The sequence below is a fragment of the Olea europaea genome, chromosome 5 (genome assembly GCF_002742605.1).
Source record: "Olea europaea var. sylvestris chromosome 5, O_europaea_v1, whole genome shotgun sequence".
Lineage (NCBI taxonomy): Eukaryota > Viridiplantae > Streptophyta > Magnoliopsida > Lamiales > Oleaceae > Olea > Olea europaea.
In genome coordinates this window covers 15,984,179-16,001,429 of record NC_036241.1, presented here as the reverse complement: position 1 = coordinate 16,001,429, position 17,251 = coordinate 15,984,179, and the positions used below count along the sequence as shown (strand labels likewise).

Sequence of the window (17,251 nt, the reverse complement as noted above, 5' to 3'; positions counted from 1 at the left end):
TTACTTTTCTTTAATCCGAAAAATCCTTACTTTTTAAAGGAAGCTTAAAAAAGTTACTCTAAGCAACTTTTTATCTACAAAAATGTTTGGATAACTTTAGATTCTTCTTATATTTTAAAGTAAAAATGCTTTTTACATTTTTTTTTTAAAATTAAGATTAAAAAAAGTAAAGTTCCTTTCGAGTTACTTTTTTGTTTACAAAAATGTTTGAATAATTTACATTTCTCTTATTTTTAGTAAAAAAGTTATTCTTTAAAAAAGAAATTTACTGTAGTGTCAAAATAAGAAAATATTTTTCAATCTTAGCAATAAAAAAATGATTCATTTTAAAACTTATTTATTTACTTATAAGTAAATGTACGTGTTCTTTTGTTGATCTATCCAAATTAATTTTATGCGTAATACATCATGTACATTTTCAGGATTGAATAGTCTCGTCCAAACCAATCTCATAGGGGGATTATTTCAATTCGGTGTGACTGAGGATGATATGCTACTTGGATTAGTTAAGTCATGGTATAATTTGTGCCAAACACCATATTGAATAAATATTATCCTTATCCGGTGTAATATAGTCTTCCGAACTTGCTCTCATTTTGTATTATTATTTTTATTATTTTTTTTTTTGCATCTTCTCATGTTGGGATTACATGATTGAGTTTTTCCTATGATGTCATTCAGATTTTCTTCTACTGTAACATGGTAGCTTTTCTAGGGTTTTCGGAGGACTAGTACAAGGAATCAAGTAGAGCAGCGTGCCCTTTATCTCCACTCGGTATGTAGGTTGTTCCGTGGTTGATTTTCATTTTGATTAGGTAAACTGTGGTCCATAACTCTGGAAACTTCTGTGTTTGAGCAGGTTTTGACACATCGATCGGGTTCTGCTTCTATGCTCTCCCTCATTTACACGGAGATTCTAAAGATGCTTCGTATGTGGGGTCTCCTAAATTTTGACGTGGAGATTTTCTTCCCTCATGATTCATACAGTTGTCCAAAAGGGTATCACAAACAAAAGAGCAAGGAATCTGATCAATCACATATTATGACTACACAAACTTTACTAGTGGAGGTAATTCATTTGTCTTGCCCCCTTATTTTTGTAGTATACTTTTCCTTCCTTCCATGAAGAGCATTATATTTGTCTTGGCCTTTAGTGTGTGCATTTGAAAGATGTTTGGTGCACTCTTTTGTCTCTTATAAAGATGAGATGAGACAAGCACTGAAAGGGAGTTAGTACTTATAGGGTAATTGTTCCTAATTTGGTGCTGGATAACCAGTCTTCTTCAGTCTTATCTCTAGTGCCTTTTAACACTGTCCTTGCATAAATCCATGAACTTCTTACTTTCCTAGGTAGTAGTCCTTCCAGATTGAATTTTTCTACGGTCTTTTATCTAGAAGCTTCTAGATATATCCACGTGTTTTACTCTCTACGCCACTTTCTATCTAAACCTTTCAGTTCAAAAGGTAAAATTACTATTTACACCCATAATTTACTCCTTACCCACACTTTACAAGCGTAAAACATGAGGTACAACATTTCATTCTCGTCTAATTTTTTGGCAGCCTTCGTGGAAAATCCTATTTCATTTTCCCCCTCTATATTTCTTCCTTCCTCACCTTTTTCCCTACATCTTCCCTTCTTCCTCTCCCCTGACGTCACCTCTGCAGCATGTGGAAAGGGATGAAGGATGGTGGGGGAAGTGTTGAGAATTCGAAACCCTCATTCTATTCCACCAAGAACAATCAATTTGTAGAAAGAAAAACTATGACAATATATATCAAGTATCTAACTTTACAGGTGACCAGCTGAAATTGTCTCCCACGGAGGCATGTTTGGTGACCGATTTGTGAAATATTCATACCAAATATGACAATATGTTTCAACTATCAAATTTTACACATCTCATTCCTTCGTGCATCCTTTTGATTGGTCATATTGAAATATTCAGGTCACCTTGTGTGAACCAATACCCATCTTCTAGGCATTCTTTACCTTTCCTTTCTTATGCCCCTTTATAATAGAAGGCTGTAAGCATCATGGCCCTGCCTCCAGTTTAATATTTCAACAGGCCTTCTATTATTTCTATTAAAGCAAAATGAAATGAAAATTTGAGATATATCAATAATCTATATCTGGGTCTGAGGCTTTTAGATTTAGTTTTTGCGTTCTCTTTGTACTGCTTTCATGGAGTTCAAAAGTGTGGTGATGACCTAAGTTCGAGTTATCCGATCATGCATTTCTTTATTACAATCTTGATATACTAGGTCCATGTCATCAGAGATTTTAATTGGACACACTCAGGTGATTGCAGATCTCACATGAAAATCATACTCAAAATGATTATGACAGAAAGACATACCTCAAAATTTTAGATACTCAATACATAATGTGTAACTTTTTACCAGCAAGCATTTTGTATGTTATCTATCTAATTACAATTTCAACAAACAAGGATTTGTGTTGATTCTGTTATTAATGGTGACTTTCTTGTTCAGATGTTGAAAGATTTGAAGCATGCTTTCTGGCCATTTCAACTTAATCATACTAGAAGTCTGTTCCTAAGGGCAGCACAAGCTGCTCACTGCTCCAATGGATCCAACAACACTAAAGAAAGGTTTTTATTGTATAATTTATACTTAGTTTATCTTCTAAGAATAATTTGCCATATAAGGATTTTGTTTTTCTTTTCATATTATTCTCTCTCGCATACTTCTCAAGCACGTACACTTTCTGATGCAGTGCTGTGGAGATTGCATCTGCCAAGGCTGCTCAGCATAGGCTGCAACGAGGTGTTTGGACCAGTGTTCGTTTTGGGGATATGAGACGTGCACTATCTGGTATATGAATGATCTGGTCTTGTACCTTTATCACCATGTTTTATTATTAACTTCATTAAGGGCACATAGGAAATGGTGAGTAACATGATATGTACATAAATGCTCTAAAGGTTCCTAATATACAAATAGAAAGTTCCGGATAAATATTAAGCCCCAGGTTGATGACCGTTATTTTCAAACTCTTTTTTCTACATACTCATTTTTAACCTCCTCACATTTACATAATAAAATATTCTGCTCATCAACAAAAAACTTTTTCCTACTTTTTAACCACAAATTCTCCTAAAAAATACTATTCAAAACATTGTTTTTTTATAAATAATGGCCACCAAACAGGGGCTAAATTGGACGCTTTAAAAAAGGTTTGCCTATTATCACTAGGCAATGCCAACAATAAAGACTCCTTTCCAATCTCAATAAGCAAATCTATCCTTGACTCAAAATTTTTCACGTTCAATAGTAGTTGGCTTAATGGATGCTATTATTCTAGAAGGAACTACCTTAAATTCGCACCCTCCTTCCATGTCCGTGTTGGTTTGGAAAGTAAAAGTGAGACATGGGTTGAGTTTGGCTTGTATATTACTCTAAAGATCAGGTTATCAACAGAATAGATTATTTCCTTTTGGAGTAATGGACTAAGATAAGTGATGGATTTAAAAATTTCCTTTGCCTTTTCGCAAAAATCATATATAGTAGTTGTTGAATCACTTGATCTAAAAGCTTAAATTGTTAAATATAACCACATTTATCATTAAAATATTATATTGAACACGCCCTCTCACATGTACGTGGGATTAATTTATCCAGATTAAAGGTAATGAGATTTGAATTTTGGACATTTGCCTACTTTGATATTATATTGAACTACGTGATATAATGTTTAAACTGTTAGATATGACCAAATATTTATCATTTAAATATTATATTCAACAGTAGCATATATGTGCTCAATTAGATCTGTAGAGGGAAGTGTTAAAAGTTGTTATTATGCGAAAAGCATAGTTGTCACAAGAAACTACCTGACTTCTGTTGCCCAGGACTGGCTAAATATTTTCATATGATTTTTCCTCATTTCTTAATGAAAATAAATTATCTAAACTCTGCACGTACACAATATTGGAAATTTCCTATTGCTTGGAGTACAATTATTTTTCAGTGAGCCTTACCAAAATTGCATATACATATGGATATATATTACTGTGAAAACATTGGGTATAGAACACAAATAAGGGGACAGAGAGCAAAACGAGAATAGAGTGTGGAATAGTGTGTTATGGTGAAATAAAGTTCTTAGTGCTATATTTTTATGTTTTATTAATTTCTACTCATTTTTATCTCTCAAAGAATTGCTACCTGAGTGGTTGCCCCATTGCTTAGGCAATGCATTAGGATATCACCCAGACTCTCCTAGGTGTTTTGGCCATTACCATTGTGAATGTATATATTTCTTTATGCCCGGATTATGTCAGAATAACACAATTAATAGTGCAATATGTAATGATTTTCTAAATCTACCTGACTATTAGTTCTTGGGAAATAAACAATATGGATTATTTAATAAAAACAAGATAAAATCATATGCTTAAAAGCAGGTTTGTGCTTTTGATTGTTGAGTCATAATGTTTATAAAGGATCTTTATTTCTGCATAAATATACTACCTGTTTGCTGCATTTCAAACCTCGTGAAAACTTCCGATTACCGTTTAAAATTTCTTACTTGTTCTTGTTGCCTTCACATTTAATGATCACGCTCTTTAACAGCGTGTGAACGTCTTATCCTACTCCAAACTGATCCAAAGGAACTAAGAGATTATGCTGTTCTTCTTTACCACTGCGGATTTTATCAGGAAACACTGCACTACCTCAAGCTGTACATGGATACTAAGGTAGAGTTTTCCTATCTGTTGCACTTTGATGTATCAATTTAAACGTCTTATTTGTTTAACTAATGAATCATTAATCAATTGCAGAAGTCCTCTACATCGGAGCAATCATCCCGTTCAACTAGTGACATGGAGGAAGATGCTGTGGAGAAACTAATGGTTCGACTTAACCTCATTTTGATGGAGGGTTGGTCTAGCGACTCAGATAACAGAAATTTCATTTTCAACAATTCTGAACCATGGTAACCTCCGGCATCTAATTCAGAACTTCCAATCATTGTCATAATAGAATCTTTGCTGCAATAGAGTTCGATTTTAGGATGGGTTTATAGTGTCCGTTTAATAAAATTTTTGCTTTTGTTTCTTGTAGAAAAGTTTCTTGAGGTAACTTTCTCTAAAAACTCTTAGTCACACACATTAAAAGATGTTAAGAAAAAACATCTTAATTTTCCGAAGCAATTTTTGATTTTTCTAGTCTTCTCAAAACGGTTTCATAGTCAAATGGGGATTGTCTTTCGAACTGCTGATGGGAAATAATTTTCAATCTTAAGATGGTCAGAAATGATTTAAAAAAAAAATAAAAAATTGAGTGAATAATAAACAATATGGGGATGAATTGATGTGGTTTTGTTTCAACTACTCTAAATAATAATGCATAAATTTGAGTGAATAAATCAGTATCGAAGATCTACTTTGGCAAGGAGAATAAAAATTACAGTAGTAGATCAGAAGCCGATTTGATCTAACAAATTAGTTGGACTAAATCAGGAAATAAGACAACAAAAAACACGAAGCGTTGATTCTATGAATACTCGAGAAATTAAAATTTCAGCACACCAATAGAGTGGAGCCCACATTAAATTAAATAATAATATGAATGAGTGGCATCCATCAATGTGCTTTTTGTACAAATTAATGACTTTAATTTACTCAACATTGTCAAAGGTTTCCCAGCATTAACAAAAGCACCTTTGTCAGGTTCTTACACAAATAAACAAGACAAACAACAAAAATATTGAGGTGGGGGAACACTACTTGTGTTTCGTGCCCACCAACCCACTCATTTTTCTTCGAATAAAACGGTTTGTACTGGGAAAAATGTGAGGGAAATTGCCAGGTGATGATGTGACGGATTTTGATTGACTATTTCAAATTTGTTTTTTTTGTACAAATTCCAATGAAAATCCGCCATTTGACATTTTGGCAATTTTCCTGACATTTTTCCCGGTGCATGTAGCATCTTTCTTTTTCTTCAATTAGTTGACATACCATATTGAAAAGAAATTCTTGTGCTCACAACAAAATTCATGAAAAAAAAAAGTTGCATAAATTTGGAGAGAGTCTGAAATAGGAAAAGATGACTAAATTCCTGTCACTTTCTCTCTTGACTAAGCATTATTCACAAAAAAAGTTGAATCAACTTGACTTTACACATGATCCAATATGTTAAACAAATTGTATCCAATCCAAGCATCATTTGTTAGAAACTACATGCGCATTAGATTTTATTTTGGAGCAAAATTCTGAAAGGTATAAACACGATGCCTTGCTTCCAATGGAATCTGTATACTCTCCTCAACTTCTGGAACAAAAATATTGGACATCTTCTATTCTTCATGTACATTTGCAGTAGAACTGAATCATTAAATACATGTTCCTACAAGTTTCAAGTAGTGTCTTGTCTGAAGATTCTTAATATGAAATCACGAAAACGCCTAGAATACTGGCTCGGGTCAACTGCAGATATTGAATTTGGATCATAATGGAATGACTTGTATGCATGTTCAAGCTTCTTGCTAATATCATAATCTTGCAATATGTCAATTATACCCAAGATCAGAATGACATCATAGTATTCACCAGTTGGTTCCATAACAAGCTCACTATCAGTTCTTCTTGTCGCCAGTTCAGCCCGTGCTGGCATGTTCATACCTAATCTAATGGTAATGAAAAACAGTGTCATTAAGTCTAATAGTGAACTTAAAAGCATCTTATCTTTCATACTATTAAATTCAGGATATGATAGATATATCATGATAATAAGCCAGCAGAATCATTTGAGGACCGTGCTGTCAGGTTAACCAGAGATGCTACATGTACAGGAGAACATGTCTGGGAAAGTGCCAGAATGTCAAGTGTCAAAAATTCATTGGACCTTACACAAAAAAACAGATTTAAAATAGCCAGTCAAAATCTGCCGCATCAGCACCTGGCAATTTCCCTTGTATAGACAGCTTTATACCATGTTGACTTGAGTATCCTTTGTACTCAAACGTATCAACTGAATTATAGAAAAAGGTTTGCGCAATAAACACCAATGTTAAACTGAATGTTTATAATATTTAGGGAAAAAGTAGAGTTCGAAATCTTAATGAAGTTCACACTTCATGGATTAGCATGTTTTATACCGGGTTGGGATCAAGATCTGACCTAGATAGCTCTGGAGCTGTTTCTTCACTGCCTTCGTCTCCATTCCCTACAAAATTTCACTTTCTTCCACTTAAGCGGGTATTGAAAAAAGAAAAAGACATTTTTTTTAATTATATTGCAGAGATCTAATGAATACTGCGTGCTGAACATACACTCAAAAAAAAAAAAGAAAAAAAAAGGATTTATGGAGGTTACATATATACCACTAGGACTTTGCACTTGGGAAATACTAGCCTCCATTGTTGGCGGTGGTTCGCCAGTACGTGACATTTGTGTAAAGTGAATCCCAACCAAAAGACTGTAATCCATAATTCTCTCCTGCTCGAGAAAATTGCAGTCCCTGTCCACTTGCCTGCATAGGGAAAATCTCAGCCTAGGATACAAAATGTTAAGGATATTATTTGTGCTGGATACATCAATGCATAGACTGCTAGTTGAACTATTTCGAGATGTAGAGCCTTTCCTATCGGGAAAATGTTTTTAAATGTGAAATCATTTTGAGAGAAGAATTTTGCGAGAAAATCATTAGGAAATAAAAAAGTTCATGGATTACAGAAATCGCATATGCAAACACGATAAGGAGTAAGAGTCTAGCCAATAAAACAAGGAAAAAAAAAAAAAAAATAAGAGTCGAAATTGATCACCTGCAGAACTCTTGGAACCAAGATTTCTGCAATCTGAATATATAATTCAGATCAAGATCCTTGAGAGTGGTTGTTGAATCAATTTCAGATTCAGGTTTGTCAGTTAAACGACCATGTGAAGAACCTTTCAAGTCAAAACGTCGATGTATAGCATAATCAGAGCAAAACAAATTTCCCATTATAACAAACCTCACCTGCTCATAAAAAAAATCCACAATTATAAGAACAGAGGAATTAGTATCAAGATTAAAAGTGTGTTGATGAAAGAAAGACAGAATTTACTGATCATTTTAACTACCTTCTTTTGTGCATGTCCACTCATCTTCACACAATGAAGGCCAAAAAATTTTGTTACTAAGGTATTCTCAAAGGCTCGTACATGATTGTAATAAGCTTGAAGCATTCTTATCAACACCTACAATTAGCAGGATTAGGATGTTATATAGTTGAAGACAGAACTCAGCAATTATTTCCAAGATTGTCTTTTCGCTGTTAAACATAAACATAAACAGAATTCTAATGTTCATTGTTCATCTTCAATTTGTCCAAATAACTTGAAATAAATGGTAAATAATCCCTTTTTTCATTGAGATTTTAGTCATTAGCAATTGCTAAGTTTGAGCAATTTCTGAATTCTTGTGTGACATGGACAAAAATTCATCGTACTGCATAATTTGATATAAGAACTCACTTTTACTTCTGACTTCTTCATGGTCTTAATCATGTATTTGTCATCATTGGTCGAGTAAAAGAAGCTTCCACTTTTTCCAGGAGACGAGAGCAGCCGAAGGGCGTCATCTCCACATATGGATATCATGTAATCAGCTGGATCCACCTTAAACAATTTTCTTAATGTCCTGAAAACATAATCATTATGTCTAATAAGGCCAATTGGTGCAAATGGACAAAGCATTATCAGAAATTATAAGTTCCTGTTAACACTAAGGCATCCATGTTTCTATGTCTGACCTGAAAACTAAGGGGCAGTAATCCTTCCATTTGAATGCAGACGATTGGTGAGGCGGAGTATGTTTTGATCCTTGCGGAGGAAATCGAGTCCATATCTTCTCCTTGGGATTAAAAGCTGTATCTCTCAGATCAAGGGATGTAGCTGGAGCAGCTCTTCCTACAGAATATCTGATTGATTGTACCAAATGAGATATAAACAGAAATATGAATCTAGCAACATATCACGAAGAACACTATTGAGACGAATATAACTGAAATCACACCATCTGGAAGCAAATTAGTAAACAGAGTTTATAAGAACTCAATTGGTGCTACGCCTACCTCCACTTATTGTCATATATTCTATAATCCATTTTAGCATATGCCCGCACATCCATCTTAGCATCCTCATTTCCATATCGTTCTTTCAACGGTCCAAAGTTAGTACGATCATTAAAACTAGCCTTTTAACATTGTAAGGATCTTATCACGCAGAATTCCTAAAGCAATTTCTCTAACAAGATTACTCGTCAAGGATTAACTCGCATCATGTACATATAGTGAATAACCTGTATATGAATCCAAACCATGAATGCAGTTATTCTATTCAAACAAAAATCATTTTTCCTTTTACCAAAATGAGAATTAAGAGACAGATTCCATTAAAAGCAATTTTATACCTTATTCCAAGCTGCAAATTAAGCATGAGGTCATAATTCTTATGCCCTTTGGATATCGTCTCTCCCTGCATTTTGGTTGGCTTTCCAATGATGTCATCGTCGTCCACATGGGCAACAGACATTGTTGAGAATATGCTGTTTGCCCTTTTCTTTGCACCAGCTTGTGATTTCTTCACCTTGATAATGCTACTCAGTTTTTTGTTCATTCTTCTGTCTATTTGCACCTCAGAATCCCATCTTTCGATTATTTTTGATCAACTCAAATCGTAAACCTTCCTTTTTGCCAAGAACGTGAGCCCTACAACCAAATCGATAATCATATTTTCAACAACCGAAAAGACCATACGACGTTTTCATTGTTCATTTCCTTAAAATGGTGTCTGATGTTTTATACATTTTATGAAGAAACAGATGGTGTTGGATTGTCAAGAAAGAAACAAAATGGGATGACAATATCCAGAAATAAAGGAACCCAAAATCAAGAACAATAAAATATAAAACCTTTTTGCTTTGATTTGTGCAAAATGCATAATGTTTGTTTGTGTTTGTCAAAACAAGAAGGGCTGTTTTGATGCAGGCAGGAAAAGCCAAAAACAGGGACCAACCAATGAAGGGCCTTTTCCTTTCAATTAGAAGCATTTTCTTTTCTTTTCTTTCATTTTCCCCTCTTTTGTTTAAGTTTTTATTTCTTTTTTCATTTTTTCTCTCATTCTTTAATTTTATTTAGCGAAATTTTCATTTTAATAATTCAACTTTTCTTTGGGTTCCGAAATCATCACTAAGTTACAATTTTATTTTAGTTGGTCATCAATAACAATTTGTGATATGAATTAGTGTCTTCTCTTACAAGAAAACATACATATATATATATATTGCATAGATTGATGTGAACCCACGTAACAATTGTAATTACGAAATTCACAATGGATTAGATTAAATCTAAGAAAGTCAAGAATCAACGTTTAAAAAACTTGACCCAATAAATTATTGAACAAAAGAACTAAGACAACCGCTAACAATATCTTAATCCCGTGATCATAAAACTCACGGAATTTACTTGAATTGTTGAACGCCACTACAATTTAACTAAAATAGAAGTTTAGACAAAATTTGAAAAATCATGTCCCAATTTTATACCATGCAGCCACATAGGTGTAGAGAATGTGGTCGCATAGGCATTTCTTCAGCTTTTAGTGTGGTTTTGGCATGGAGGCATGCGACCACATACTTAGATGTACTATGCGGTCGCATAACTTTCCCTTTTTCAGCTCCCTTGTCTGTTATTTGAACCGAGTTGATTCATCTTGTTCCTTCTCCATGCTCAATATGAACTAGTCATTTTACTTGTTGTGATCAATGCTTCATCCACTGTAAATTGAACAAGTAATCCCATGATTTCTTTGACCTTCTTTGCTCGTGATCTCGTCATTGATCCTTCATCCACAATCAACGAGTTCTTGTCGTTGCTAGCTTCATACAACGGTTCTCATCATAGACTCCTTGTGATGCTGGACAATTGAGAGTTATACTTTAAAAAAGAAAATGCAACTTTTAACAAGGTAGTGTTTTGTATAAGTGTGACTTTTACAAGTCGAAAAAGGGAGTATTACACAACACAATTAACGATTCCTACTAATACTCATAATGTTAGAATCATGTAGGAAATGACACTAAATTATGTGACGAATCCTTACTTGTTGGTGGCTAAACTAGAACCAAATAGGTCATAGATTGAGTTTGAAAAATTAAAAAAATAAATAAATTGAGTGACTAAAATGAAAATTCACTCAAATTAAGGTGACCTCTACTGTTATCTACTTTGTCTCCATTATAGTGAGAGGCAACAATTGAAGAAACACATATTCTTTAGGTTGGGGGATTTGGTTCCTAAATGTACTATGACACCTAACAAATGGAAGGACGAGAGAGACATCAATATTTCTTGTCACCAAAAACATCAATGGATGATATTATCAATCAAATTAATTTTAAAGTAAGATCTGCTTGCCACGTCGTGTGTGATAATTATACTTTTGAATATAAGATTTGCATGTGCTGTATCTACAAGGTATACTAAAAAGCTTGCTTGATGACGATTTTTTGAGAATATATCGATAGGTGAGTGTTTGAAAATTTTGTAGTTAAAAAGTAGTGAAAAATTGTAGATCTCTATGTAAAATTAGTTATTCGAATAACGTGTGGTTGAAAATAAATTTAAAATAAAAATAAGTTTTAAAAAATGAGTTCAAACAGGGACATTACAAATTAGACCCTTGTTTGAGCCACATTATTTTCATAAGAAAGCATTTTTGAATAGTGTATTAATGGAAATGTGTGGTTAAAAAATAAGAAAAAATTTTGAATTTCTGTATAATATTATTTTATTAAAAAATATGTGATTAAAATGATGTCAAATCACTATTTAAAAATATATTTTTTTGAAAGAATGTGGATCAAATATGACCTATAGGGTATTTGATTTGCTTTTTTCAATTTTCAATTTTATAAAACATTCAAAATAGAAACTTAAAAATATGTTTAATTTGGAATTTATAAAAATTATTTTGTGACACTTTATTCAATTTTCAAGAGACTCTTTAAATATAAGATATTCTTTATTTTAAAAAATCAATTTTCAAAACTATGCTCTAAGAGATTGAATAAATGTCATAAAACAATTTTATAATTAGACATTAAATTAAACGTCATGAAACAATTTTTCAAAATTCCAATTTAAACATATTTTTTTTAAGTTTCTATTTTGAGAATGACAAATCAAATGTATATTTTAAGCAGTCCCTCAATGTAAAAAATAAAAATGAATTATATGTATATTTTAAGCAGGCCCTCAATGTAAAAAATAAAAAATAATTCTTGAAAAGCGCACGAATTAGTATTCAAACATAATACAACTTTACTCCTTTTTGAAATAATGATGTGAAAGAATGACAACACTCGATATTCTTTTCTTTTTATTTTTGTGGGGGTACTTTCCACTTATTTGATTTAAAGTGTCTCCTAAAATGTGAAATAATAATAGTGTACTAAATTCTAATTCTTATTTTTAGAGAAGCCACTTCTAAAATTTCGCATTTGTGTAAAAAGTTGATATGTAATAAAGTCAAAATTAGTTAAACGCAAGCTCCACCTTAAGCTCCATCTACTGTTTCTTCGAGCTTTTAATGGATACTATCTCGACCTCGAGGACTCTATAATCACCTTGTCAAGTGGAAGTTTCAATATCTTGATTCAATTAAATAGTTCCTCGAATGGATTAATCACATGTTTGGATATGCTTACAAGTAACGTTGTTCACTATTTTTTTGTGATAAATTGTGGATATCCCATAATAATTAGAGCTCGCACTCTTTTTTTTGAAAACAAATATAGCTTTTAGCCTTTGTTTTGTACTAGGGACTAAAATTTATCGAAGTCAACAATTAATTTTAGCCATATATTTCATGTGATCTATAATTTTTTAGCCATACATTTTATCAACTTTTATCAAAATTTATTAAAAAATTAATTTTATCAAATAGGGACTTAATCATTTAATTTTGTTTGGATGAAAAGTGCAATGTGCGTGACAAAGTTAAGGACCTTCTTTGCTATTTTACCCAAGCCTAAAGTACTCTAATATTTTCTGCAGCATTCTCATACAATCCAATGCATGTAGATGCTGCATTTGTTTCATGGAGTTTTTCCTCTTGGACAATGCCTTGTCCAAACAAGGGGCGCCAAAAAAGTATTACCCTGTTTGGACAGAGCATTGTCCAAGTAGCACGGCAGTAGACATCCGGCCAATGGGGTCATCATGTCGCTCCTGTTTGGATAGGACATTGTTCAAGTAGCATGATCCTTGTTTCACGAAAAAAGCTACTTGAACAGGGCCATCTAGGCCTTGTTCCTTGTTCGAACAGGGACGTCACTTAAGCACCGTTTGACTAGCACGGCCCTTTGTTTCACACCTAGGGTGGCCCAAAAACGGGAAATACATGAAATTGACCCAAATAAGAGAGACCATTTTCCAAAATGGCCCTTGACTTTTCCAAACATTTGGAACTACCTAAAATACCTTTAAACAAAATTAAAAACAACCTATTTCACAATAAAACTCTTCTATCTAAGTCCTTAAAAAATTAACAAGTAATTTTTTTAAAAATTTGAAAGAATTATTAATGAATAATTATAAAATGAAAAAACTCAAATATAAGAGAGGACTATATAATATAAAAAAATGTTGTTAAAAATAAAAAAGAAATTGATAAGATAGGATATCAAGAACAATTATATGCATCACAAGAAATATTAAAATGTTTCAAAGAAAATTTATTAGAAAATTTTGCTAAAGAAATTGTAAGATCAATAATCATAAAAGATATACAAGATATCATAGATAAATTAGAAAAATATCTCAAAATAAGATATACCTTTTAGAACAGACATAGATATGATAACATATATTGATATTATAAATTCTCAGATATTACTAGACTTTGAAGAATTACTTAAAAATTTATAAGAAGACCAATAAAAAAATAGATTACTACAAGCATATAAAAAATTAGTTTTTAACCTTACATTAAGATTTTATATACGCTTAATAACAAATAAATTAACTAAAACAAAAATAAAAGAATTTTTAGAATATTAGAATATTAGATTTGTGATTATTAGATTATTAGATTTTTGTTCGCTCATAGTAGCATCATCCCGTTGGTATCAGAGCCAGAGAGATCATGAGAAAATATATAAAAATAAATTACCTAAAAGATATTGAAAATAAATAAAATTAATCATTGAAAAGATAAAGAAAGACTCAAAAGTTTATGATTTTAGAAATTATTGAAACTTATAAAAATAGACTAAGGTATCAGGTAAAATATAGTTCTAATATAGAAGGTTATATAGAAGAAGATAATATAGTTGGAACATATAGTAAAGACATAAAAGAAATATTAGAAATTTTTAGAGTAATTAAAAATCTACCTTTAGAACTAAAAGAAAAAATAATTAAAAAGATATTATTTGAAGAATATAAGCATATATATATATATATATATATTAGAAGAAATCCAGAGTGAAATAGATTTCATAGTAATCTGAAAAAAAAAATATTATGAAAATCATAAAAATAAATAATTATTATCAATGTACTGAAAAAAAAGGATATTATATATTTTTCAACCCTATCCCTAATAAATTAAAAATAATAACATTATATGTAACTAGGAATTTACCTAGAGAAATAAAGGAACAAATATTACATAAATTAATTGTAGGATTTATCAAAGATAGATATACATATGAAATAATTATCAAAATATTTGAAAATGAATTATACTATAGAGAAATACTTGAATCATCATAAAAATATAATGGAAGAAACTAAAAATATTTTAGAAAGAAAGTTAAGAAGAATAAGATTAATAAATAATAAAATTTTAGATGAATTATTAATACCTGGAGCTATAACTAAAACTCAAGAAAAACAAATATTAAAATTAAAATAAGAAATATATAAAGAAAAGGTAAGGTATTATGAAAAATTAAAAGAACTAACAAATATTGAAGTTATAAAACAAAAATATGATAAAATGATAAAAGAGTGTAAAAATGTTGAGTATATAGCATTTCATTATTGTCAATCAAAAAATCGATAAAAGAAAATGTCAATCAGTGAACATATGAAAGAATTAAAACATTTAATAAGAACATTAATAAATGATGTACAAGAAATAAAGAATGAAATAAAAGAAGCAAGAAATGATATAAATATATTGAAACTTGAAGTCAGAAAATTAAAAGAAAATGAAGAAAAGAGTAATAGAATAGATAAAAAATTTATAGAAAAAGAAATAACCAGAATAGGGAAAAAACATATTGAAAGAAAAAATATAATAATAGAAACAGGAAGCATGGATAATGAGTTTAGAAAAAATATATTACCTAAAATATTAGAAGAAGAGGAATCTAGAGAAAAAATGTTAGGTAAACAGGAAATTGAAGAAAATCAAGACAAAGAAAATGAATGAAGAATTAGATCTACTTATAAATAATTTTGATCATTTAAGCTTAGAAAGTATAGATGATGAATATCAAATCTTAATGAATACTGGAGGAGGACCGAATTCCGTAGGAACCTTTAAACAAGAATCAATAGATCCAGATGAAAGTTATACTCCTATGTAAAATAAACCATATAGACAATTTTATGATAAAATAAGAGAAAAACAACCGTCTAAAGGAAATAAATATAGTAATAGATTTGAATTAAATAATAATTATGATAAACCTGTTAACCATGGAGGAACAAAATTAGACTTAGATTGCAAAATAGACACTAAGAAAGCATTAATAACTTGGGCAGACTCAATGATATTATTCTTTTTATATAATAAAGATGATACATGGGAAAATGTTGAAAGGAGAATAGATTTTTTAATTGCATCTTTTGAAGGAAATGTTAGAAATTGGTGGGAAGGAATTAGTAGCGATACAAAATCATTAATAAAAAGAAATGTACAATCAAAAATAATAAAGTCAGATAAACTAGGAATAGAAAGATTAGTAGAATATATTGCAGATGAATTCTTAGGAGAAAATTGGTTAAGAAATTATGAAGAAGAAGCAATACGGGAAAAAGATAATGCAAGAGTTAAGTTAATTAATTTAACAATTTGTGATATGTGTAAAATTAAAGAATATACTTGTGAATTCAAGGATTACTATTATACTCAATTTTATAGTAATGAGAATCAAGAAGTAGATCAAGATATGTATTACAATAAATTACCAGGATTATGGAGAATATATTTTAAAATAGAATTTGAAAAATATATTAAAGAAAATATAGGAATACCTAGAACACTAGGATCAAGAATAAAATTCTTATTTGAAAGACTTGCATATATATGTCAAAAAAAACAATTATTGAAAAAATCAGGAAAATTAACTAGAATATTTTGTGAAGATATGGAAAAACCTACAAGATAGAGATGTAATTCTGAAAAAAGAAATAAAAGAAAGTATAAAAACAGAAAATTTAAAAAATATAGAAACTTTAAGAAAAAATACATAAAACCTGGAAGGAAATATTATAAAAGAAAAAATAATATACAGAAAAATAAACTTTATAAGAAAGATAAAAAATAATGTAAGTGTTGAAATTATGGAGAAATAGGTCATATAAGTCCTGATTGCACAAAGAAAAAAGTGAAAATATTACAAAAGGATTATTTTGAAATAGAAAGTGAATTAAGTGAAATATCTGATATTGAACATTATAATAATCAGGAAGTATTTATAAGTGAAGCAGATTCAAAAGATTATGGATCAGAATCTGAATAGAGAAATTGAAGAAATAGAAAATAATAACATAGAAATCCAAGAATATGAGGGAATAGAAGGTTATGAATTAAAAGTAACTTTTGATAATAATAAATTTAAGAAAATACAAAAGTTATCTTTAGATTTGAAAATAGGAAAATGGGAAATTCTAGATAGAATATGGAGAAGAGAAAGAATAGCAATAAATGAATACCATAAGATTGAAAAACTATAAATGTTAGGATTACTCAAGGAACACATAAGATAAACCTTTTAACAAAAAGTACAGTATCAGAATTATTATCAAAAATAAGTAAAAAACATAGTGAAAAGATCCAATATATTTATTTAGCAGGAATACAAATAATGTTCAAATCCTTATTTAGGAAAGGAATAGATTCACCATTAACTGTAATTTTACATGATGGAAGAATTATAAATCTTGAAGATGGTCATTTAGGAACTATAGAAGGAAATTTAACATATCAAAAGTTAATAT

General features: G+C 30.7%; 2 protein-coding genes across 4 annotated transcripts; one reads left to right on the top strand and one right to left on the bottom strand.

The window, feature by feature from the left end:
• Positions 1-721: 721 nt before the first annotated feature.
• LOC111394827 lies at positions 722-5,164 on the top strand. The gene is made up of 6 exons (XM_023020841.1): positions 722-777; positions 862-1,069; positions 2,497-2,615; positions 2,741-2,838; positions 4,600-4,724; positions 4,809-5,164. The coding sequence occupies exons 2-6, from the start codon at positions 890-892 to the stop codon at positions 4,965-4,967; spliced, it is 681 nt and encodes a 226-aa protein (XP_022876609.1). The 5' UTR covers positions 722-777; positions 862-889; the 3' UTR covers positions 4,968-5,164.
• Positions 5,165-6,025: 861 nt separating this feature from the next.
• LOC111394825 (phosphatidylinositol 4-phosphate 5-kinase 6-like) lies at positions 6,026-10,004 on the bottom strand. 3 transcript variants are annotated; one of them, XM_023020836.1, is made up of 8 exons: positions 9,424-10,004; positions 8,765-8,932; positions 8,487-8,652; positions 8,094-8,210; positions 7,796-7,989; positions 7,355-7,503; positions 7,152-7,197; positions 6,026-6,658 (listed from the first exon to the last, which is right to left on the bottom strand). In XM_023020836.1, exons 1-8 carry the CDS (start codon positions 9,627-9,629, stop codon positions 6,388-6,390), a joined length of 1,317 nt encoding a protein of 438 aa, XP_022876604.1. In that variant the 5' UTR covers positions 9,630-10,004; the 3' UTR covers positions 6,026-6,387. The 3 variants fall into 3 exon arrangements, with proteins under 3 accessions (XP_022876604.1, XP_022876606.1, XP_022876605.1); XM_023020838.1 differs by having other exon boundaries at positions 6,281-6,653; XM_023020837.1 differs by having other exon boundaries at positions 6,285-6,658; positions 7,130-7,197.
• Positions 10,005-17,251: the final 7,247 nt, after the last annotated feature.